This window comes from Brassica oleracea, chromosome C6 (assembly GCF_000695525.1).
Source record: "Brassica oleracea var. oleracea cultivar TO1000 chromosome C6, BOL, whole genome shotgun sequence".
NCBI classification, from domain to species: domain Eukaryota; kingdom Viridiplantae; phylum Streptophyta; class Magnoliopsida; order Brassicales; family Brassicaceae; genus Brassica; species Brassica oleracea.
The window spans coordinates 36,244,196-36,269,189 of NC_027753.1; the positions used below are offsets into that span (position 1 = coordinate 36,244,196).

General features: G+C 37.2%; 6 protein-coding genes across 7 annotated transcripts; 3 read left to right on the forward strand and 3 right to left on the reverse strand.

Annotated features, from left to right (window-relative positions):
- Positions 1-2,366: 2,366 nt before the first annotated feature.
- LOC106299840 (putative phospholipid-transporting ATPase 5) lies at positions 2,367-7,225 on the forward strand. Its single transcript, XM_013735842.1, has 8 exons — positions 2,367-4,171; positions 4,688-4,798; positions 4,888-5,164; positions 5,261-5,349; positions 5,435-5,522; positions 5,607-6,041; positions 6,125-6,316; positions 6,539-7,225. Exons 1-8 carry the CDS (start codon positions 2,367-2,369, stop codon positions 7,223-7,225), a joined length of 3,684 nt encoding a protein of 1,227 aa, XP_013591296.1.
- A 2,040-nt stretch (positions 7,226-9,265) lies between these two features.
- Positions 9,266-13,967, forward strand: LOC106299841 (casein kinase I isoform delta-like). The gene is made up of 14 exons (XM_013735843.1): positions 9,266-9,578; positions 9,684-9,724; positions 10,631-10,700; positions 10,793-10,941; positions 11,032-11,127; positions 11,205-11,272; positions 11,885-11,946; positions 12,028-12,091; positions 12,179-12,263; positions 12,339-12,465; positions 12,564-12,646; positions 12,729-12,792; positions 12,904-13,040; positions 13,217-13,967. Exons 1-14 carry the CDS (start codon positions 9,503-9,505, stop codon positions 13,490-13,492), a joined length of 1,398 nt encoding a protein of 465 aa, XP_013591297.1. The 5' UTR covers positions 9,266-9,502; the 3' UTR covers positions 13,493-13,967.
- Positions 13,968-14,060: 93 nt separating this feature from the next.
- LOC106299844 lies at positions 14,061-14,948 on the reverse strand. The gene has a single exon (XM_013735845.1). The coding sequence runs from the start codon at positions 14,803-14,805 to the stop codon at positions 14,410-14,412; it is 396 nt and encodes a 131-aa protein (XP_013591299.1). The 5' UTR covers positions 14,806-14,948; the 3' UTR covers positions 14,061-14,409.
- Positions 14,949-15,581: 633 nt separating this feature from the next.
- LOC106299842 (eukaryotic initiation factor 4A-3) lies at positions 15,582-17,760 on the reverse strand. Its single transcript, XM_013735844.1, has 5 exons — positions 17,545-17,760; positions 17,193-17,262; positions 17,001-17,110; positions 15,841-16,910; positions 15,582-15,788 (listed from the first exon to the last, which is right to left on the reverse strand). Exons 2-4 carry the CDS (start codon positions 17,258-17,260, stop codon positions 15,844-15,846), a joined length of 1,245 nt encoding a protein of 414 aa, XP_013591298.1. The 5' UTR covers positions 17,261-17,262; positions 17,545-17,760; the 3' UTR covers positions 15,582-15,788; positions 15,841-15,843.
- A 3,328-nt stretch (positions 17,761-21,088) lies between these two features.
- Positions 21,089-23,062, reverse strand: LOC106298352 (telomere repeat-binding factor 4-like). 2 transcript variants are annotated; one of them, XM_013734459.1, is made up of 6 exons: positions 22,804-23,062; positions 22,449-22,690; positions 22,301-22,385; positions 21,973-22,074; positions 21,577-21,874; positions 21,089-21,489 (listed from the first exon to the last, which is right to left on the reverse strand). In XM_013734459.1, the coding sequence occupies exons 1-6, from the start codon at positions 22,951-22,953 to the stop codon at positions 21,458-21,460; spliced, it is 909 nt and encodes a 302-aa protein (XP_013589913.1). In that variant the 5' UTR covers positions 22,954-23,062; the 3' UTR covers positions 21,089-21,457. The 2 variants fall into 2 exon arrangements, with proteins under 2 accessions (XP_013589913.1, XP_013589914.1); XM_013734460.1 differs by having other exon boundaries at positions 21,192-21,489; positions 21,991-22,074.
- Positions 23,063-23,925: 863 nt separating this feature from the next.
- Positions 23,926-24,856, forward strand: LOC106298471 (mitochondrial import inner membrane translocase subunit TIM23-2). Its single transcript, XM_013734608.1, has one exon. The coding sequence runs from the start codon at positions 24,025-24,027 to the stop codon at positions 24,589-24,591; it is 567 nt and encodes a 188-aa protein (XP_013590062.1). The 5' UTR covers positions 23,926-24,024; the 3' UTR covers positions 24,592-24,856.
- The last annotated feature ends 138 nt before the right edge of the window (positions 24,857-24,994 follow it).

Here is a 24,994-nt window from a genome sequence, read left to right on the forward strand (position 1 = left end):
GTACCGACGTTGTTTAATTTAACAAATTAGTACTGATGTAAAAAGAAATCAGTACTAAGACTAAAATTTATTGACAACATAAAATAAATAATTAATTTAATACAACAAAAAAAATATCACTAATTAATTCACAATCACATAATTAAGATTTACCTTAAACTTTGTAGTAAAATGTTTCTTTCTAGAAGCGGTATTCAATAATATCATAATAGCTTTTTATTAAATGGGTATACTGTTTATATAATTTGTTTGTTATCAGATTAAATTTGATTTCACTAATAAGTTTTTCCATGAAATAAATTTAAAATTTAAACCATTAATCAAACAATTTAGAGAAAATATTTGAAAAAGATAATTTGCAAAAAGATCTCTGATTAAGTTGAATAAATGGAGTCCATTTATACTTAATTACATATGAAAATCTGACGGTAAAGAAAAGAAAAGGAAAAACGATGCATATTACCCAACGACATTGTTCCCTGAAAGTTTGGTTTCGACGCAGACGAGAAAAAAGTTGTGCGAGGCAACTTCACCACCTGACCACCATGTTTCCTAATTTTCTGAACCATATACCTTTTCCAAGAAAATAGTTATTATCAAAATATTTTGATAATTCCAGTGGAAATAACATATTTTATTGTTATGGACTGTTTACAAATAATATAAAATTTATATAAAATTTCTTTTAAATTTTCTTTTAAATTTCCGTAGCTCATTTTTCATCTAACTAAGAATTTGATAACTAAATAACAATCTATTTATGCATAAAACCATTCTACTCATATATTTATTTATGTGATAATGCTGACCTATGAAAGTGAAATTAGAATTTTTTTTTGACGGCAGTGAAATTAGAATTTAACTCTAATTATTTGAAGTAATGTAATATACTCAACATTATTAAAAATATTATAATTGATACTTTTCTGTCGAGTCTTTATAATTATTTAATAAAATGAAAGGAATATAATCAAGATTTACATAAATATTTCATGACATTCGAAAAGGCAGAGAGACACCCCTTGTTTTCCAAGAAAATTAACAACTTCACCAATCACCCCTTCTAGACGCAAGTCAAATAAGAAAGTAGTAATATTTAAAATCTTTGAATTCTTTTTGAACGCGTTTTATTAACATTATTTTCATCCGATAAATTACAGTTGGCTCATAATTCATTCTATTATTCCCAGATTTTGTATTGATTCTTTTCTTTAATTGCATAACTCTCACAAGTTTTTTTAAAACTTACCTTTTTTATTTGTAATTGCATACGTATTGTTGATAATAACGTATCTACTAATGAGACTATTTTAATGTTAGAAAATAGTTTTAGATTAAAGCTAATTAGATTATAGCTGAAAGAAAGAGAGAGAAGACGTAGAAGAACAAGCAGAGCCTAAAGTACCTGCACTAGTTCAGATTTGCAGTCCTTTTGATTAAAAGAAAAAACTAGTGAAATTCAGACATAAAAATCAAATCTGTCTTTCTCGAGTTTCTGAATATCCTGAGAAAACACAAGAGAACGAAAAAGACAGCTACATAGACACGAAAGAAAGAAGAGAGAGAGAGAAAAGCTGCATTTGTTTTATGAGCTCTTGCTTCTTGATCTACCATTGCCGACAAACTCTAGCAGAAGAATCAAGCTTTATCTACTGAGATGGGTTTATGTTAGTTTTTGTTCATGTTATCAACAGATTCCTGGTTTGTCTCCTGATTCTCTACTTCTCCTACAAATCTCCATTTAACCTGTCTGAAAAAATTTCTTTTCTTTTTGGGTTTTCTATTGTGCTTGACTTGTGTCATTGGGATCTTTTTCCAAGCGCTGTCAATTGCTTTTGCGTGTTCTTCATCACCTCCTGCTTTTATCTTTATCTATCTGAATTTAAGATTCAATTTGGGATTTCAAACTAAAAAGGCAAATGTGATTGAAACAATTGGTGTTTGGTACGTTTTTTTTCTCATTCCCTTAGATTTGTATAAAGTTTAAACTTTATCGAAAGAGATTATTTTTCATTTGGATTCGAGTTTGTTGGCCAATTTTGAGTATTTTTTTTTTGGTTATTGGTATCGAAGTACAAATTTCATAATGTTTTTTTTTTCTTAAAATATGTGACAGCTTCCGACGTTCTAGCTACTTCTGTTTTATAGGTGCTTGTGTCGTTTCAGTCTATTTCTCTGTCTTTTTTTCCAATTCTCTAGCTGATCTCGGAGACTATATGTTTATTTCACAAAAAGATCAAAACTGTTATAACCGGTTTGGTTCATCTTTCTTGTTACAGGGTTGATCCAAAACATGAAACACTAAGGAAGAACATCAACTTGGCTTCTTGAGTGAAAAAAAGAGTCTTTAACACAAGATTTGAGGAATGGCTCGAGGTAGGATAAGATCAAAGCTACGACTAAGCAATCTCTATACATTCGGATGCCTTAGACCGAGCACACTCGAAGGCGAAGACCCTCCACACCCACTCCAAGGCCCAGGGTTCACCCGGACAGTGTTCTGTAACCAGCCTCACATGCACAAGAAGAAGCCCTTGAGATACCGTTCCAACTACGTCTCCACCACCAGATACAACCTCATAACGTTCTTCCCCAAATCCTTATACGAACAGTTCCACCGCGCCGCGAACCTCTACTTCTTGGTAGCCGCCATCCTCTCCGTCTTCCCTCTCTCCCCCTTCAACAAATGGAGCATGATCGCTCCTCTAGTCTTCGTCGTGGGGCTCAGCATGATGAAGGAGGCTCTGGAGGATTGGCGCAGGTTCATCCAAGACGTGAAGATCAACGCGAGGAAGACCTGTGTTCATAAAACTGATGGTGGATTTCGTCAGAGGAAATGGAAGAAAGTGAGAGTCGGAGACGTTGTGAAGGTGGAGAAGGACGAGTTCTTCCCCGCTGATCTGCTTCTTCTGTCGTCGAGCTACGAGGATGGGATCTGCTACGTGGAGACTATGAACTTGGACGGCGAAACGAACCTGAAAGTGAAAAGGTCTTTGGAAGCATCCTTGGCTCTCGATGACGACGTGTCTTTCGGAAACTTCGCAGCGACTATTCGCTGCGAAGATCCGAACCCGAATCTCTACACATTCGTAGGGAACTTGGAGTACGAGCGCCAGACCTTTCCTCTATCTCCCAATCATATTCTGTTACGAGACTCGAAGCTTAGGAACACAGCTTACGTCTACGGAGTCGTTGTCTTCACAGGGCACGACACTAAAGTGATGCAGAACTCAACGAAGTCACCTTCCAAAAGAAGCAGAATCGAAAGGACGATGGACTACATCATCTACACGCTCCTCGTCCTACTCATCTTGATCTCTTGCATCAGCTCGTCAGGCTTCGCTTGGGAGACGGAGTTCCACATGCCGAAGATGTGGTACCTCCGCCCCGACGCCCCCGAGGACCTAACGAACCCGAGCAACCCGATCTACGCAGGCGTTGTGCATTTAATCACCGCGCTGTTGCTGTACGGTTACTTGATCCCGATCTCGCTCTACGTCTCCATAGAGATTGTCAAAGTCTGGCAAGCGAGTTTTATAAACCAAGACTTGCGCATGTACGATGACGAGAGCGGCGTCCCCGCGCAGGCGCGGACGTCGAATCTCAACGAGGAGCTTGGTCAGGTTCATACCATCTTATCTGACAAGACGGGGACGTTGACTTGTAACCAGATGGATTTCTTGAAATGCTCCATCGCTGGTGCTTCTTATGGTGTTCGTTCCAGCGAAGTGGAGGTAGCTGCTGCTAAGCAGATGGCTGTGGATCTCGAAGAGCATGGAGAGATGGTAACGAGTAGTAGAGTGTATGGTAGTACATGGGACAGTAGCGGCACGCGTGAGATAGAGGTGGAAAGTGGAGGGGATAGTAACAATAATCCTAGAGTTCATGTAAAGGGGTTTGGTTTCGAGGATAACAGGCTTATGAATGGGAACTGGTTGAGGGAGTCACAACCAAATGATATTCTGCACTTCTTTCGTATATTAGCTATTTGTCACACTGCTATTCCGGAGTTGAATGAAGAGAGTGGTAAGTACACTTATGAAGCAGAGTCGCCTGATGAGGCTTCTTTTCTCGCTGCTGCTAGAGAGTTTGGTTTTGAGTTTTGTAAGAGGACTCAGTCAAGTGTGTTTATCCGTGAGAGGTTCTCTTCTTCAGGGCAGATCATTGAAAGGTTAGTATTAGGCCTGCCGGTTCCGGTAGTTCAGATAATCGGTTCAACATAAGTTCTTACCGAATTAACCTGAAATAAAGTTTGGTTCGGTATTCTTTTGGTTCGGTTTTTGAAAACCTTACTGAGTTTTTGATTTCGGTTATATTTTGGTTTAATTTTGTTGAAATTTCAGATAAATTTGGTTAATTTTGGCTAAATTCGGTTAGTTCAGTTATTTTAGTTAATTCAGTTTGAAATTTTGTTAGTTCGTTTTTTTTTTTTTGTTTTTTGTTATGATTTGGTTATAATTCATTATTTTTGTTTTTAGTAAACCAAAATAACCAATTGCCGAACCGAAAACAAAACTATTTTAAAAAACCTACTGAACTAACCAAATTTTTTTGGATCCGTTTGGTTTGGTTCAAAATCACAGCCTTAGTTAGTATTGTAGAGAGGTTTGATCTTTAGCCCTTTTTATTATTATTTTAAGGCTATACTGTTTGCATATATCTTGACCAAGTACCAGAAACAATGCAGAGAGTACAAGGTTCTGAATCTGTTGGAATTCACAAGCAAAAGAAAGAGAATGTCTGTGATCGTACGAGATGAGGAAGGACAGATTCTTTTACTATGCAAAGGAGCCGACAGGTTAGCAAACATCAAGAAGGTTATATTAACATTCTGTTCTTGTCCCTTCACTTTTATCAAGTTTTTGTCTCCTGTGTTTTCTTCTGCAGCATTATCTTTGATAGGTTGGCGAAGAATGGGAGGACATACTTGGGACCAACCACTAGACATTTAACTGAGTATGGAGAAGCTGGGCTTCGTACGCTTGCACTTGCTTACAGAAGGCTTGACGAGGAGGAATACACAGCTTGGAACACTGAGTTTCTCAAGGCCAAAACTTCAATAGGATCTGATAGAGATGAGCTGCTTGAGAAGGGATCGGATATGATTGAAAAGGAACTTATACTTGTAGGTGCTACTGCTGTGGAGGACAAACTCCAGAAAGGGGTATGTATTATCAAACAGAAAACACTTTAACATATCTTTTATCTTGCTTATGTGAATTAATGTTTTTGTTTGTTTGTTTGTTTTCATTTGAGTTAGGTTCCTCAATGCATAGATAAACTTGCTCAAGCTGGCATCAAGCTATGGGTTTTAACTGGGGACAAAATGGAAACAGCAATTAACATTGGGTTAGTATCCCTGATTTTTACTTTGAATATCTGCTTTTATCTCTACTGAGTTCTATGAACAAATTTTACCTTTTATGGACTGCAGATTTGCGTGTAGTTTACTTAGGCAAGGCATGAGACAGATCTGCATAACATCAATGAATCCAGATGGAGGATCCCAAGATTCGAAAAGGGTATATCAAATTGATTTTTTGAAGATGCAAGCCCGTTCAACTACAGATTTGAATCTAACTTTGTATCTAATGATTATGTGTCAGGCTGTGAAGGAGAACATATTGAATCAACTCACTAAAGCTGTACAAATGGTGAAGCTAGAGACGGATCCGCATGCTGCGTTTGCTTTGATCATCGACGGGAAAACGCTAACTTACGCATTGGAGGATGACATGAAGTATCAGTTCTTGGCTTTGGCAGTCGACTGTGCGTCAGTCATCTGCTGTCGCGTGTCTCCCAAGCAAAAGGCTTTGGTAACAAGGCTGGTTAAAGAAGGAACCGGAAGAACCACACTGGCAATAGGCGATGGTGCAAATGATGTTGGGATGATTCAAGAAGCTGACATTGGTGTAGGGATCAGCGGCGTTGAAGGCATGCAGGCTGTTATGGCTAGTGACTTTTCCATTGCGCAGTTCCGGTTCTTGGAACGATTACTCGTCGTCCATGGACACTGGTGCTACAAAAGAATAGCTCAAATGGTATTAACTAGCTCTTGTGTCCCATTTTAATTACTTTTTTACCTTGTAGTTTGTTACTAACGTTAAGCTGTTTTAACATCCAGATATGCTATTTCTTCTACAAGAACATAGCATTTGGTCTCACTCTCTTCTACTTTGAGGCTTTCACCGGATTTTCCGGACAGTCAGTGTACAATGACTACTACTTAATGCTCTTCAACGTTGTCCTTACCTCGTTGCCAGTGATTGCCCTTGGAGTCTTTGAACAAGATGTTTCCTCCGAGATCTGCTTACAAGTAAGCTTTAATAATCATATATAAGAAAAGACTTTTCTTAATGGAAAGACCATATATAAGAAAACTATAAAACACACAAAAACAATTAAAGTAATTATCCAAATAATAAATAAAACATAATATCTTAGAATATTTAGAATATTCCTAAATATTCTATCTGCATCATTAAGCTATTTTGAATCTCTGCTCATGACCTTTTCTTGCTTGTTGTGCTTTGTGTAGTTCCCTGCTTTATACCAACAAGGCACAAAGAACCTCTTCTTTGATTGGTCGAGAATCCTTGGATGGATGTGCAACGGCGTCTACTCATCGCTAGTCATATTCTTCCTCAACATAGGAATCATTTACTCTCAAGCTTTCAGAGCAGGTGGCCAAACAGCTGACATGGATGCTGTCGGCACGACAATGTTCACTTGCATCATATGGGCGGTCAATGTCCAGATCGCGTTAACCATGTCCCATTTCACTTGGATCCAACACGTTTTGATATGGGGAAGCATCGGTTTGTGGTATCTCTTCCTAGCTCTCTTCGGGATGATGCGCCCAAGCCTCTCCGGAAACATTTACATGATTCTCGATGAGATTCTTGCTCCTGCTCCTATCTACTGGATGGCTACGTTGCTGGTCACGGTGGCTGCGGTTCTTCCTTACGTTGCTCACATTGCTTTCCAGAGGTTCTTGAATCCGTTGGACCATCATATCATACAAGAGATCAAGTACTACAAACGAGATGTTGAGGACGCGAGGTTGTGGACCAGAGAGGGTAGTAAAGCGAGAGAGAAGACCAAGATTGGGTTCACAGCTAGAGTTGACGCAAAGATCAGGCATCTAAGGTCAAAACTGAACAAGAAACAGTCGAATTTGTCGCATTTTTCAGCTCAAGATGCAATGTCACCTAGATCATTGTAGCATGTATAGGTTTAATTTTCTGACTGGTCCCAATTCTCTGATGCATTAGAGTTTTGGAGACAGGTCTTAGAGTGAGATCAGTATGTAAAGAGTAGTTGCTGATGTTTTTTTTTCCTTCTATTGGTTGGTATATAAGAAAAGACTTTTCTTAATGGAAAGACCATATATAAGAAAACTATAAAACACACAAAAACAATTAAAGTAATTATCCAAATAATAAATAAAACATAATATCTTAGAATATTTAGAATATTCCTAAATATTCTATCTGCATCATTAAGCTATTTTGAATCTCTGCTCATGACCTTTTCTTGCTTGTTGTGCTTTGTGTAGTTCCCTGCTTTATACCAACAAGGCACAAAGAACCTCTTCTTTGATTGGTCGAGAATCCTTGGATGGATGTGCAACGGCGTCTACTCATCGCTAGTCATATTCTTCCTCAACATAGGAATCATTTACTCTCAAGCTTTCAGAGCAGGTGGCCAAACAGCTGACATGGATGCTGTCGGCACGACAATGTTCACTTGCATCATATGGGCGGTCAATGTCCAGATCGCGTTAACCATGTCCCATTTCACTTGGATCCAACACGTTTTGATATGGGGAAGCATCGGTTTGTGGTATCTCTTCCTAGCTCTCTTCGGGATGATGCGCCCAAGCCTCTCCGGAAACATTTACATGATTCTCGATGAGATTCTTGCTCCTGCTCCTATCTACTGGATGGCTACGTTGCTGGTCACGGTGGCTGCGGTTCTTCCTTACGTTGCTCACATTGCTTTCCAGAGGTTCTTGAATCCGTTGGACCATCATATCATACAAGAGATCAAGTACTACAAACGAGATGTTGAGGACGCGAGGTTGTGGACCAGAGAGGGTAGTAAAGCGAGAGAGAAGACCAAGATTGGGTTCACAGCTAGAGTTGACGCAAAGATCAGGCATCTAAGGTCAAAACTGAACAAGAAACAGTCGAATTTGTCGCATTTTTCAGCTCAAGATGCAATGTCACCTAGATCATTGTAGCATGTATAGGTTTAATTTTCTGACTGGTCCCAATTCTCTGATGCATTAGAGTTTTGGAGACAGGTCTTAGAGTGAGATCAGTATGTAAAGAGTAGTTGCTGATGTTTTTTTTTCCTTCTATTGGTTGGCTTCTCATTTTTTTTATTAACATGCTTTGTTTCTTTTGTATACTATATATACTTAGGATTTGTTTATACTTAGGAGTTAGGACAGAATGCAAAAACTTAACAAAGCATCTTCCTTTGTGCCTCTTCTGCTCCTATCTCTAATCCATTTAATTGGTGCATATTATGATTTCTATGTACAATATTAATATATAATGGTTGCTTAACAGTAATTGATCTCTTGTATCCATCCTAGATCTGGACATTCGAATATCTGTTTGAGTTTGTGTTGAGTTTTCGGGATTTTAAGTTTTTGGATTCAGTTTCATAGACCTCATTCAAATTTTATATGAATTTGGATCGGATTCGGTTAACAATAATTCTTGTGATATATATTGTAATTTATCTCTAAGATCCATTTAATATTGGAAGTTTGGAATATTTCTGATTATTTTACAAATGTGATACATGAAATTAGTATTGAAATTACTTTATGTGACTCAAATATTATTTTAAGTATTAATTTGGATATTGAAGTTCTGCTTTTTTATTTATTTTCGGATGTTTTTATTCTTTCTGATATTCGTTCGAGTCCAGATATAGTTCAAATCTGAAATACCGAGTATTTTATAAATCAGATTGGGGGTAATTCATGGTTTTTGGTTCAGTTTCGGTTCGAATCTCGGTTCGTTCATAGGTAAAGAATTGTTTGTTTTAGGTAAAGAATTGTTGCGTGTTTGATACTTTAGAAATCACATTGTTCCCCCCAGGTTAGAGAAGTGAGAGAGTGGTTGGAGGATACAATAATTCACGTTACAATGGGCCGATATATACACACAATATGGGCCAGCCTCGGGCCCATAGAAAGTATATCAAACAACTCCACAATAATAATAAATAGTAGGCGTTGATTTGCTTTTGAAGTGCTCAACCATCTGTGAGACTCTATCCCCTTCCTTCCCTTTTGGGATATTATTATTTCGCCGCGTGGAGAGATGTCGCCGCTCTTTCGCCGGAAGTCAATCGGGATCCACCGCTACTCCTAACTTCAATCCCTTTTTTTCCTGCTGTAACTATGAAGCTGAAAAGGTGAAAGCTTTTAGTTAATTGGGGATTCTGTTAGGTTCTAGGGTTTTATCAGCTTTTTGATTTGATGGAGCCGAGAGTGGGAAACAAGTTTCGGCTCGGGAGGAAGATCGGCAGTGGATCGTTTGGAGAGATCTATCTTGGTATGTGTGCCTTACTTGTGTTGTTTTCTCGAATTTTGATTCTCGTGGTGAGTATAGATTTTACATATGGATTTGAATTGGATATGGGTTTTTTTTTTTGTTTAGGTACGAATATACAGACGAATGAAGAAGTTGCCATTAAACTTGTAAGTTTTTCGTTTTTGAAAATTAATCTATTTTTAAGCATTTTGATTTGTCTAATGACCTTAGAGAGAAGCTAGCGTTCGGACGGAATGTGAGATGTATTATTACCTTTGTTACTTGTTCATTTAATAAAGGATTGAACTTTCTCCGAACGTGGAATGAAAAGCTGTGATTTTTTGGTGGCATATCTGCGTGTTATTGCTTGGTCTTTCTTGGCTTGTAGCTTCTTCTTCTTTACCTGTTTAAGAGGTTGTTCAGATTTGATTACAGTTAAAACACATTGGTATACACTGTCTTTGGACGGAAATGGATATAATAATGTTTCATAGGCTTATACGCACGCAGCTATAAGGCAGTTACTGCTTTTTGTATCCTGCATTCTAGTAATTTAGATGAGTTTCTTCCTTTCCTTCATTTTGATTTTCAGTGCTTTGGTGGTGATAAGTTTCTTTCTAGTTTTGAATCTGGATTAATCCTGACTTCTTCTTTTATAAGAACTGAGAGTTAGTATTATTGATTCTTGGGGAAGATATTGTAATTAATGCCGAATAAGCTCTTAGTGTGAACGACAACGCTACCTGCAACTGGGTGGGCCCTACTACATGTTGAAATTTTTGAGATGTTTGTTGTGTTGTGTGGCCTAAAGATGGAGAATTATAGGGCTGACAGCTACACATATTATTGTATTCAACGTTGCTTGTCTGTTGTCAATATGCTTTTTTTTTTTTCTTTTTTTTTCTGTTACCTGTTTGTTTGTACTGGTTCTGACTGTTAATGATGTTCAATCAGATCTTGACGTTTGTTTTCATATTTCTTTTTTGTGATGAAAATGTGACAGATTTATCTTAGTTTAAGTGTTGTTGTGTTTGCTGCATATGTTTTGACTGCATCCGTTTTTCTTCTTTCAGGAAAATGTGAAAACTAAGCATCCTCAGTTGCTTTATGAATCAAAATTGTATAAAGTATTACAGGGAGGAAGTAAGGATCTAGTTTTGTAACTTGTTTACATTTGCAGTTTGTGATTTCTGCTTTCTTATCTAGAGACGTTGCTTTCTTTTCCTTTATTCTAGCCGGTGTTCCAAACGTTAAATGGTATGGTACTGAAGGGGACTATAACGTCCTTGTGATAGACTTGCTGGGGCCTAGCCTTGAAGATCTATTCAACTTCTGTAGTAGGAAACTCTCACTTAAGACTGTACTGATGCTTGCAGATCAAATGGTAGGATACCTTGTATAGCCTGAAAACAGTTTCCTATATTCAATAGGGGTATTGCCAAAATACTTAGGATATTTTTTCCCCTTTTTTCAGATCAATCGCATTGAATTTGTTCATCAGAAGTCATTTCTACACCGGGACATCAAGCCTGACAACTTTCTGATGGGTCTCGGAAGGCGCGCAAATCAGGTAGCGATGAAATGGGTTGTTTGTACGCTTTTTACTCTTCTTAACTATCTGCTAAACGAAGTGTTGGCCGAATACAGGTATATGTCATCGACTTTGGTCTGGCAAAGAAGTATCGAGACTCAAATAATCAGCATATTCCGTACAGGTTGGCCACAGCCCTGTGATTTTCCTTGTCGAGAATGTGCTTTTGTTACTGGATTACAAGAATACTGATTCGAGTTAGTGTGAGAGTTTACTTTTATTTTCTACTACACTGTGTTCTCTGACTTAAGGTTCTTCTATGTTATACATCACTATGAAAGGGTGGAATCTTCGTATATGCTTATAATAGGAACTGCAGTGTGGTTATTTAAGTATTTTCTACAGTCTGGATGTACTTTACCTGTTAGCTGCTATCTAGAAAATGACCCTAGTATTTTTCCTTGGTTTTGAGTATTATGGCTGCCTCGTTCTTGTTTCAGTGGGCATGAATGTTTATAGACAAGAACATTTTCAATGTTCATTATGAATGTTAATTGGTATGCATTACTATATGAGAGAATCATTTGTTGCTTGGTAATTGGTATCATACTTGCCGTTTTAGTATTTTGCATAGCCTCATAAATATTTAGTATAATTTTCCAGTATTTGTGAAGCTGCATTAGTATATGAGAGAATCATTTGTTGCAATGCTACGAAGTAGAAACACTTTCGATGATTGCAGTATATGATGTGTATCAGCTTAGCAACTACAATCTTAATATCTTGTGTATCGCAGGGAAAACAAAAACTTGACTGGAACGGCTAGATACGCCAGCATGAACACTCACCTTGGCATAGGTACACAAGTTCATTTAGTTTCCAACTTTCTTATTATTTAAAAACGTAGTTGTGAATAGCAAATGGTCGTTTATATCACAGAACAAAGTCGTAGAGATGATTTGGAGTCACTTGGATTTGTTCTCATGTACTTCTTAAAAGGAAGGCAAGAACTGCTCCTACCTTCAATGTTGGCATGCTTCCGTTGGTTATTAAAGGACTGTCTTTAACTTACTTACCCAATTAAATGCAGTCTTCCTTGGCAAGGACTGAAAGCTGGCAATAAGAAGCAAAAGTATGAGAGAATCAGTGAAAAGAAAGTATCGACATCTATTGAGGTATCATTATCACCCATTACCTGTGTTGGTCATACTTGTTGTCTAATACTGATAGATATTCTTTTCTTATGTTAGTCTTTGTGTCGAGGATATCCATCTGAATTCGCTTCTTACTTCCATTACTGCCGCTCCCTGAGATTTGACGACAAGCCAGACTATGCCTACCTGAAGCGACTTTTCCGTGACCTGTTTATTCGCGAAGGTCTGTCCCATCATCACTTTATATGAAGCAAAATATAACTTTAACCAATCAAGTAACATGTTGATTTATATATGCGTTGTCCTCTGCTCATATTTTAGGCTTCCAGTTTGATTATGTATTTGATTGGACAATCTTGAAGTATCAGCAATCACAGATTTCTGCTCCGCCTCCCCGTCCCCACGTAAGAGTCATGGCTTTTTCTTTTTATTTTTCATATATCATCTTTCTACTTCATTCTGCTGATGAACATAGCTTTCTTGCAGGGCGCTGGAGTTGGTCCTAGCTCTGGCTTACCCCCTGCTATCGCTAGTGCTGAGAGACCATCAGGTTGTTCCACGTGTCTTGATTTTTCATTAGTTTCTTTCCATGTATGATAAGGCATTTCACTACAGGGACATGACTTCTATCCATTTGATATGTTCTTTGGTTCAACTGCAGGTGGCGAGGAAGTTAGACCTTCTGGTTGGTTATTAGGGAACCCTAGACGAAGTTCTGGACATATTTTTAACTCAGGAAGCTCTGCTAAACAAAAGGCTCCAGTTTCAAGTGATCCTGCAATATCTAAAGATGTAGTGGTGAGTACATAAAGTTTCTCCAGGTCAGAGGTATCCATTTAAGTCGAGCTCTATACACAAGGATTGCATCTGAATTTTATTTATTTTTCCTGAAAGTTTGTAGTATCCTGTTGTCATGATCCATTGTATTATTGTTCGTTGTATAAATGGTAACTGAGTTGTCTTGCTTGTGACAGTTATCAAGCTCTAGCTTTCTCCGTGCAACTGGATCATCAAGACGTGCTACTGTCTCCAGTAGTCGCGAGCCTGCAGTTCCTGGAACTGACTCTGAGCCATCGAAACCTCAAAACATTGAAGCTGGATCAAGCTCCAACCCAAAGATCCATGGTGGTCGAAGCTCACCTATCGTCTCATCTGATAACAACAAGCTATCATCTCCCTCAAGGGGGAATACTTCAGTGATGAAGAACTATGAGTCCAACCTTAAAGGGATCGAGAGTCTGCATTTTTAGTCTCTGCTGGGGATCACTGAACCAGTGAATGATCGTTGAACTCCCCCGGGACAGAGTGTAAATTAAAAGACAAAAGAAAACCTTTGTTAGGCTCTCTCCCCATGTATTACGTGCATTTGTGTTTACGGGGAGATATAAGCACTCTCAAATAACAAAGATAAAGAAAGACTCTGAAGAAGTGATTCCAGAGAAACACAAACTCAAAGAGGATGAGATCAAGGAGACTAAAGACTTGAAACACTCTTTAAGTCCTCATTTGTTATTTTCTTAATGTCTGTTTGTATTTGTGTCGTTTGGTATTGCAAAGTTAAAATTCTTTCGTGTCTCAAAGAGATTTGAAGTGTCAGGCACAAAAGAAGGGTTTTTCTTATATTTTCATCTACTCGTGTTTACAGCATATTGCGAGGGTAAATGGGTCATTCTGTGGGTAAATAGTGAAAGATGTACGTAAGCAATAATTGTACTGTTTTCCCTTGCAGAATTTTCTTACGTCTTGTCAAGTTCCATCCTGAGAGGGCCTGAGAGTTGCATTTTACATTGTGAATGCAATTAAAATCCTTAAATCATGGTAACTATCAATTTATCATGGCTTATATGATTCAGCCTAAATATTTTATTGTTACAAACAACCATAATATCCAGTTACTAACATCAATATTTGGCTGATAAACGAGCAGAAAGAGACAATAGAAGAGTAGTTGAGAAGATTTTGTAGTTGAATCATGAAAGAGGTAAAGACCTGATGAAAAGAAAAAGACAACACAGAGATTTATTAAACAATGAACCTACCACTTGCTTGCCTTGTGTCTCTCGCTCTTATTTTAAACATGATTATTGCGTGATTAAGATAAGTTTCTGAAATCAGATATCGTACGTGATTACTACTCTTTTCCTTGTGCTGCATATCTTTTACCTTATCACCACAAACCATAGACAGCATTTGAACAAGTCTCCTTGAACCATTTGAAGCTCTTTTTCATAGACCCCTTCACCTTCCCTTCAACACCATACACATTATAACCAGCCACTCTCTTTTTCCTCTGAATCTCTGCCTCACACAAACCCTTGTACCCTTTCTTCGCCTTACTAGCTCTTCTCTTCGATTTACTGTTGGGACTGTCTCTGTCTCTCACCGTCGTTGGATTCTTGTATGGACTATAAGTTGATGCGCTGTAAGATCTCATCATCACTGGTGGCAGCTGGTTTGTTGGGCTTGGTGCTGCTTCTCCATTACTAGTTAAGCAATGGTACTTGTTGGTGATGCTGCTTCTTCTTCCTGTGATCTCTTCTCTGCATGACTTGGATCTGAACATCTCTTCACTTGCAACAACCTCAAGAAACTGTCTCTCCTGCTTTTAGGAAGAAAGAAAAGGAGAGTTGATTTTTGGCTTCTATCACCAACCTCTTTCTCTTCTGCTTTTTTGTCTCTTGTAAACTTTTAACATTTTTGGCTAATATGTATTATATAGAACATAAAGTATAATTAAATTCATTTTTTGTCTAGTGATTACAGTTTACAACCTCAACATCTGTGAACGAAGGTTCCTGGTCATTGGTTAGATGAGATAAGTTTTTGTCGTTTACTAATTTAACTATATTAGAGATTAATTACTAGATTACCTCGTATGTTTTTATTCTTCCTAAGAAAATTTTGTAAGATCTCATGTCCTTTTTGCATTAACACATGGCCTCTGCTTCTTACTTCATGAGTTCAAGAGAGTTTTTGGGGCTCGTACCATTTCCAAACAGTTATACAATTTGTAATTTACTTTGGCCAAACTAAATCAACAAAATTTAAACAAGAATTTGATTTGCATGTTTCACAAGAAAGAGAGCAAAACATCATTAATGTCAATAGACCAAATGCAAAACAAAAACTAAACAGTTGTGGAAGCTTATTAGTCCAATGATTTGACTAAATGTTTACTCTATATCAAGTGTCCAGAGAATGCAATGCAAGTTGAGCCAATCAATATACATGATTTGCTCAGATTTATTATGTAATAATTCTCATGATTAGTAAAGGTAATAAATTATTGTTAGAAGCTTGATCCAACCATCTATAACAATTATCTATGAAATGGTGAAATACTAGAGAAATAAGTAAACCTTCCAGTCTGAGACTATCCTTGTGAGTCAAGTTAGCAAAGAAGTCATAACATTAAACCGAAAATCTTAAAGTGCCAACAAAACAAAAGAAGTCATGAGATGAGTTTTCATCTCATTTTACCAAAAAAGGAGGGTAAAAAAAGAAAGAAATTACCAAGCCGCCGCAACAGTAAAAAAAAAAAAAAAAAAAAAAACAACAAACTTGTTACAAAAAAAAAAAAAAAAAAAAAAAAAAAAAAGACTCAGAGAAGATCAGCAACATTGTTAGGCAACTCCTCAACAACCACATTGTAAAACTTCTGAATATCAGACATCATCCTCTCATCCTCCGTCGTCATAAAGTTAATCGCCACTCCCTTCCTCCCAAACCTCCCACTCCTCCCGATACGGTGAAGGTAATTCTCCGGCTGCGTCGGCAGGTCAAAGTTAATCACCAGAGACACTTGCTGAACATCGATACCACGCGCAAGAAGATCAGTGGTGATCAGCACACGCGAAGATCCCGACCTGAACTCTCTCATGATGATGTCTCTCGTGTTCTGATCCATATCTCCATGCGTCGCCGACACCGTATGGTCACGGCTCCTCATTTTATCAGTCAACCAATCAACCTTACGCCTAGTGTTCACAAAGATAACACTCTGCGTAATAGCCAGCGTCTCGTAGAGATCACACAGCGTCTCGAGCTTCCACTCTTCTTTGTCAACGTTGACGTAAAACTGCTTGATACCTTCGAGAGTCAGCTCGTCGCGCTTGACGAGAATCCTCACCGGTTTGCTCATAAACTTCCTCGTGATCTCCAACGCTTCAGGCGGCATGGTGGCTGAGAAGACGCCGACCTGGACTTTCGAAGGGAGAAGCTGGAAGATGTCGTAGATCTGATCCTTGAAGCCGCGAGAGAGCATCTCGTCGGCTTCGTCGAGAACAAACATCTTGATGGCGTCCGCGCGGAGAGACTGCCTGCGAAGCATGTCGAAGACGCGACCAGGTGTGCCGACGACGACGTGGACACCAGACTGGAGAATGCGCTGGTCCTCGCGGACGCTCGTCCCGCCGACGCAGGCGTGGACCTTGACGCCGAGGTAGTCGCCGAGTGCCCTCATGACTTTCTCGATCTGCTGGGCGAGTTCTCTGGTGGGGGCTAGAACGAGGGCTTGGCATTGGACGAGAGTGTAGTCGAGCTGCTGGAGGACGCCGGAGCAGAAGGTGGCGGTTTTGCCGGTTCCGGATTGGGCTTGCTGGATCACGTCGAGGCCCTTGCAGAATGGGATGATTCCTCTCTGCTGAATAGCAGAAGGCTTCTCAAAACCTGGTACGTGGACAACCATGATTAAATGGTCTTACGATGACTTGTCAACAGTAGATAAAATATATAGATAGAATGTGTTATGTAACGTACCATAGGCGTAGATACCCCGGAGAAGGTCAGACCTGAGTTCCATGGTATCAAAGCTATCGCAGACTTCGTCATAGGTGGTGTAGAAAGTTTCCTGTCCTTCCTCACCGAGTCTGCAGAACATCATACAACTTAGTAGCGATTTGGTTATATTGGTGATTCAGAGATTTCGATAGTAGATGAGAGAGAACTTACATGGCGTTCATCTTGGTATCAAACTGGCGAGGATCATATTGAGTTCCTTCAGATGCCATTCCTGCCATGACTTTAGAAACAAAAACCACATTGTAAAGAAAACAAATTTTAACATCAAAAGACATTCAATTTATAATCAAACTCTCTTGTCTTATTAGATCTAAAATCAAGCAGAATCAAAAATCAAACTGGCACTATCAAAGGAATCAACGAAACCAAAAAACAGAACAAGTCTCACTGATGAATCTACAATGTACAACAATAGCCTAAACCTATTGTATCAAATAAGGCACAATGAGAATCCAAAAACATAAATCATATAAAAGGTAAATAGAGAGAGATTCAAACAAACCTGTTATTAGCAAATTCAAGACGTGAGAGAGAGAGACGAAAGATTCAAACAAAAAAAAACTCCTCGGATCTGCGCCGTGGAGTTGATTGAAGAAGAAGAAAAACTGTTGAAGATTACTGCTTTATATATACCTCCTCCGTTTTTCCTCTTTTAATTACCTTTTTAATTAATCTTTTAGGTTTACTTAGCAGGAAAAGGAAAACAGAACATTAATATCTTTTTTTTCCCATTTTACCCTTCTAACTGTTCATCTATATTATTAAAAGAGATTTACCCATTTGAAAATGTTTTTACCTCATTAATTAAACTCCCTATTTTTTTGCTTGTCTTTTTCAGTTGCATTTATGAAAGATCCTAAAACGAATAAAACTGCATGATTTATTACTTGTCTTTTCAGTTACATTAATGAAATATGCTTAAATGAATTTAAACTTCCTATTTTATTGTTTGTCTTTTTCAGTTACCTTAATGAAATATCTTTAAATAAATTTAGACATAATGTCATTTAATCAACAAAAAAAACTCATGAGTTGTCTTTACGTGTATAATTTTAATAACGGAGATTTAAAAAAATGTTCATCATTAAAATGTTACCTAAAACATACAACACTAATATATAACATGCATCAATAAAACTAGAATTTGACTCACACAATTGTACAGATATTATTTTCAGTTGATTAAATTTAAAAATAATTATTTATTCAAAAAATATTAAAGAATGGCTATGTTTAAAAAAATTATATGGTATTATTTGCTCATAACTCATTTGTCATTTGATAAATTGTTAGAAATACAATTTTAGCACAATATAACTCAGTTGCCATTTGCTAAATTTATGGTTTTTATTTATATTTTTTATTATTTAATTATAATATTTTCATTTTATATTTGAAAGATAAATGAATTTTCTTTCAAACAATATTTTTGTAAATGTATTTTTTAAAAAATAATCAATTTAAATTGTTATTATCATTGAATATAATTATTTTTGACATAATTTGAGTTTTCGTTTACATCAAAACTTATCATATTTTAGGATAATTTTAATTTAAAATGTAATTTTTATATTTCTCAAACAAATTCTAAAAATATTTTTTAAATATTTTGTTATAATTGTTAAAAAAATATTGAGTTGCATTTTAAATAAAAAGGTAGAGATATTAAAAATATTATAATTAAAATATGTAAAATTTAATATAGTTTTAAGGAAATGGTCAAATAAAAAAAATTATACATAAAAAAAATCATGATTTTTGTTAACTGGACGGATCATTATTTATATGATATCGCAAACGAAAGAAAAATTTATGTTTTTACAATTATCTAATTAACTATGTATACTCATTTTTTTATATTTTTTTATATGATATTACACATTCGTAAAAAAATATGTAGTTTAATATGCAAAAAAAAATATTTACTTAATGAATATAATATGAATGAATTTTACAAATACATCATTTAATAAAATAAATAATTAAAAACTAAAAATTCATATCCGCGCTGGCGCGCGGATCAGGATCTAGTATAGTATTATAGTACCACCGTGTCTGTCTCTCTGTTTCTTTTCACACATTAGTTGGGTCCCACTTAGACATTATTCGAATAAGAAAATATTACACCATAGGGCAGTTTTAAGTTTTAATAACACTATAAGACAGTTTTTGCTACTAAAACAGTTTTTCTAACCAAAAATCATTTTCTACCTATATACTAATTAAATAAGCTAACCAACCATAAAATTAACCAACTAAACTTTTAAAAGGCACGTGGGTTCTAGCATATTTCTCTCTCTCTTTTCGATTTTACTCTGACATTCTCTTTTTAAAATCTCATACGAGATGCTTTTTATTTTTTCAAGTAGCTTCACATCTATGTCACTAATCGACAACCCAACAACGGCGTTCGATTAGGTGAAATGGCAGCGAACAATACTAAGAGGCATACAATTTGCAGGGAAGAAAACCCAACAAAAATAAGAGTAAATTGTTGTCGAAGACACGAACATTGATGAATTTGAGTTCTGGATTCAAAAACTGTGAAACCCTAGATGATGAAAGCTAAAGAAAAATTGATTCTTTTGGTGTTTGCAGTTGACGGGTCAAAAACGAGTTACAGTCCGAGAGCTCCAATTCTCCTCCTCCTCTATGTCCTCAGATCCTCCGTCCAAGATGCCAATGAGCTAAAAATTCCCAATTTCTGCAAAATTCGTAACCCGAAGGAACTTGGGAAGAAGATGACATAATTACGATTATGCCATTAATGAATTAATTATTTTAAAAAATCGCATACACGTAGACGTAGAGATGTGTACATATGTACATTCTAAGTGTACATGTTTATTAATGGTAATGTCTTCGAACTATGTTTTCAAACTATGTTTATTTAACTTGTGTAGATGGGATGAAGGTGAAACCGACATAGATGAGTTCTCATCTTATGATGATATGCTTGCTGCACAAGATTTCACTCAACGATACAAGTTAAGAAGGCCAGAGAATATGTATTTCCAAGCTTATCGTTTTAAAAAACCTATTAGGTGTACAAGTGAACTAATGTACATGTAAGGTTTTGGGAATTTATGTACACGTGGACAGTGATAAGTATGTGTACATGTTTGATAATTATGTGTACATGTTTGCAAGTTTTGTTTTTTTGTACACATGTATGCCACAATTTCTATTGTACACATGTACACTCATGGATGTGCACAATTTTTTTATTGTCGACATATGAGATTATGATAGAGATACGAAATTTTATATATTTTTTAAAAAATCTTTTTATTATTGAAAGGTCGGGTAATCATTGGCCCATCAATTCTAAAGTGTACATTTTTACCATACCTACAAAAAGATTTCTATGTCATACGTCCAAGTTTTTTTTTCTACACATGTACGCCACCATTTATATTGTACATATGTAGACTCACGGATGTGCATAATTTTTTTTGTTGTGGACATATGAAATTATGATTGCGAAAGGTAGTACTGTAATTTTATATATCTTATTCTTCTTCGACACTCTCTTTCTACAAAATTTACCGCCATTTTTGTTTTCAGACATAAATCACCATTTTTGGGATGATTTGCTTTGATTCAACCTCGTTTCTTTATTATTACCATTCAAATATGATAGATATTTGATATAACAACTGATTTTGACTCAAATCACCATAACATAGATGTTTTTTAACTGACTTTGTGGCTGAGTGTACTAAACTCGCGGTGGCGGCGAAATCATGATATTCCAGTCTTGGTGGTCAGAAATAGTTTATGATCAAATGAAGGACGACGAAAATGCTAATAAAAAAAAAAATCCGAAAAAGCAAACCAAAAAAAATTCACTGTTTTCTACGTTTTCTAGGTTTCAACATTTTAAAAAATTTAAAACAAAAGCAAAAAAAAAAAGATTCTTGTTGTTACGCTTAGTTAGCGGCACATATAACGAAAAGCTAACTAGATCTATAAAGGTGACACAAAAAGAGCTCATGGTTACACTTTTCCAAGGCCAAAAATGTCTTTAACCACCAAAAACTACGTTAGTAGCAGAAACTGTTCTTTTGTGTAATAAAAAGTCAAAAACTGACTCATAGCGTAAATCACTCTTAGAATAATTTACTTTGCATCCCAAAAATAGTAAACTCTATTCGAAAAAAAAGAAATTCATAAGCAAAAGGAATCTCTCACTAGTAATAATATGTTGATGTAAGAGAGGCCTCTGAAATTTACTCACAAAAAAAGAGTCACGCCTCGTAAAATTGACTCTTCTTTTTTTTTTATCAACAACTAAACCAACGACTTAGACGTCCGTAGCTCGTCTACCACCTAAAGAAAGTCTTCAAGTCTGGTCTGAAGAGAGTGTAATCAACCTAAAGGATGAATGGAGACACTGATATGCCCCTATAGACTCAAGCCAAGACCACAACCTCGTCACGACAACCTACAAAACAAACATATCAAAAAAAAAATTAGCTTGCTTCTCTTCTCATGTGAATGGAAAAAAATGGAGCAAGTCTCGGTTTTTTACATTGTTTATGCATCTCTTTAGCTAACTCCAGCATAAGTTCGGTTTCATCTGCAAGCTTAGTCGTCTTCTCCAACTCTTCCACTGCTGCTTTGGCGACGTTTATTTTATTCTCTGCCTCTACAACTTTACATGCGGCGGTTATTGCAGCTTCGTCGATCATCTCTTGTGAAACCGAAGGGGGTTGATTGATGTATGATTGCCGGGGTTTTACGTTTGTCTCCATTGGTTTTGGGGTTGGGGCAGGTGTTGTTCTAGTTGTTGTTTCTGATCCATCTGGTAGCTTGTAGAAGTTCAGTAACTGTTGAGAGTTGGAATATAAACAAGACACAGATTAAAAGAAAGATGAAGAAACATGTGACAGAGAAGAAAGAGAGGAGGCGTGCTTCAAAGACTTACAGGTTTTGAGTTGCTAACCTTTGAAAGTTTTCCCTGAGCTGCGAGCCGCCTCAGTCTTGAGCTAAGGACTCTTCTAAAAGTTGGCGGCACTTCATGCCTTGGCTGCTCTTTCCACAAATAAACCCACAAGGTCCGTTAGGAAAGGTTGTAGCAACTAACTTAAAAGTAGAATCAAGAGAACTATAACAATGTGAAAATAAACATAACTAGCCCACCCTTATATGTAGTAGATGATGAGTCTCTACTAAACTGTTTATCAGTTTACGAGGTTCTGACTTCTGATCAATGCCAAAAAAAAAAGAAGAGCAAAGAGAAAATTGTATCTAACCTCAATGAAGCTGAAGATGGAACCGACGTCAGATCCATTTGGATCCGCTAACTCAGAGATAGCTTCAAATATCATCGCGTCATACCTGAAAATAGCAACTCATTCAGAAGTTTAGCAAAGCATGATTGATTATCATCTAAGGACAAACCTGGGAGCGTTCTTGTTATCCACAACAAAGTTATTATCAACGCTAAAGTCAGAAGAAGCACTGCGTGGAAGGGAAGTAGCTGGCGAGGAGGAAGAAGAGTTAGCATAAGGAGGTGGAGTAGCGGCAGCAGCAGTAGGTGAAAGAGAAGCAAGAGTAACGCCTTCTTCTTTGACTTTCCTCGTTCTCGACTTATCATTTGAGCATTGAGTAGCAGGAGCAACACACAAGTTACGCCACTTATCCTAACAAACCATTGAAACACACACTTATCATCTAATCTAAGAAAAGGGATAAAGTAATGTTCTTTCTCAACCAAGATTGCTTTAGAATCTTAGATTGAAGGAAAAGGAGGAACCTTGAGGTCGATGTTGGAGCGATTGCTGAGCTGATCGGCGAACTCGGGATCACGGAGAATGTTCTTCCATTTCCCGGGGCCGTGCTTTTCAATTCCGGCGCGCAACGCCTCCTCCTCGTCCCCCGTCCATTTTAATTTCTGGTTTCCCATGAATCGGACTGAGACACCACCGTCTCGTCGCCGCCGTAACCTTCGCCGGCTATTTCGGCTCTCTGGCTCCTCTGCTCAGGAATTATTGCCTATTTTTTTTTTAAGACTTCGGGAGGTTAGGGCTTTGCAAGATCCTGAACCGAACCAAAATCGAACCAAATCCATTTTTATGATACTGAATTAACTAAATTAGCGACGTAAACAATTTTTTTTTTTTAATTCTCTCGATTTCATAGTAAATAAATAGTATCTTTTAAAAAAAATCTTGTTTAGATAAAATATCGTTTTGAGTGGTTGATGCAAACTTTTACATAAGAATATGTATTTGCCTCATTTCTAAAACAAAACGTTCATGAGTTGATTTATATTTTCAAATAATTAAAAAATTGATACGTTTATTTTTGTGTGAAAATACTAAACAAAGAAGTAAAATTTTCATCATAATTTTAATATTTAAAATTTTATGATGTTAAATATAATTATATTTTTTTTTAATCTAAAACTAGTTTAAACCAAACCAATATCAAATTTGATCAAATATATGATTTATTTTTTGGAACTAAAATATCTGAACGAACCGAGCGTAATATTGGTGATTGTTAGTTCTCAGTTGTTACTTGTCAACTACTAATTGCAAGGCAAATACGAACGCCATATACATATTGAAATGTTCAATGTTAAACGCCGACAAAACTGACCCCCAAAAAAAAAACGTTGACAAAAAAGATTTGTTAAAACTTAAAATAGGTTACATTTGTATAAAAATAAAACTTCAGGGTCAAATTAGAAATATCAGTATCCAGAGCTTGTGGCAAGCGAAAGCCACAAACGAAACAAAACCGGGTCTAATTGATTAACCCAAAGAACTATGGGGTCAAATCCGAATTAAACCGAATCTGGAAGCAACTGGAACGAACGAACGAGTCTGGTCTCTCTGACAAAACACAAACAAAAATAGTTACTTTAATAAGTTAAAAACCCTAAAACACACAACAAAACTCTTTTTAACTCTCATTTCTATTTTCCCACAACACACATCGGAGAGAGAAAGCAAACTACAACATTTCTCCGATGGCGGCGAACAACAACAGATCCGATCACGACTCCGACGAGAACACGCGTCTCTACAACCCTTACCAAAACTTCGAGGCTCCGATAAAGTCTCAGTACCTCTACAAGCTCCCCACCTCCCCCGAGTACCTCTTCACCGAGGAGTCCTTAAAGCAGCGCCGCTCCTGGGGCGAGAATCTCACCTTCTACACCGGCACCGCTTACCTCGGCGGCTCCGTCGCCGGCGCCGCGGTCGGGATCGTGACCGGAGTCAAGAACTTCGAATCTGGCGACACGACGAAGCTGAAGATCAACAGGATCTTGAACTCCTCTGGTCACACGGGGAGGACGTGGGGGAATAGGGTCGGGATCATTGGGCTGATGTACGCTGGGATCGAGAGCGGCGTTGTGGCTGCGATGGATAGGGATGATGTTTGGACGAGCGTGGTGGCTGGTCTTGGGACCGGGGCGGTTTTTAGGGCGGCGCGTGGGGTGAGATCCGCGGCTGTGGCGGGGGCTCTCGGTGGGATAGCGGCTGGTGCTGTGGTTGCAGGGAAGCAAGTTGTGAAGCGGTATGTGCCCATATGAAGGGAGAAAGATTGTTGCTTTTGAAATTTTTTGATAGAGAGAGAGAGAGAGAGAGATGTTCAATTTGGAATATCATAAAAAAAAAAATGAAAACTTTGAATAACAAAACCTTTTTATTTATATGATGACTATCAAGAATGGTTATTGGTTGTTGATAGTAGTTTACTTTCTGATAAGAGCTAATCTTCTTTGCGTATGGCTAATGTTTGGGATCTATGTGTTGTATCAGTCTTTGAAATGAAACTCTTTTCTTTTGTCAAGTTTATACCTATTCTTATCCTTGTCCTTATTGTCTCACTATGATGGTTCACTGTCTTGACTCTTTGATTGCAATAAGGATATTGAGTATAAATGACTGTGATCCTCAAAGATTATGTATTTATGTTCCTCTCGTTCTTCCTTT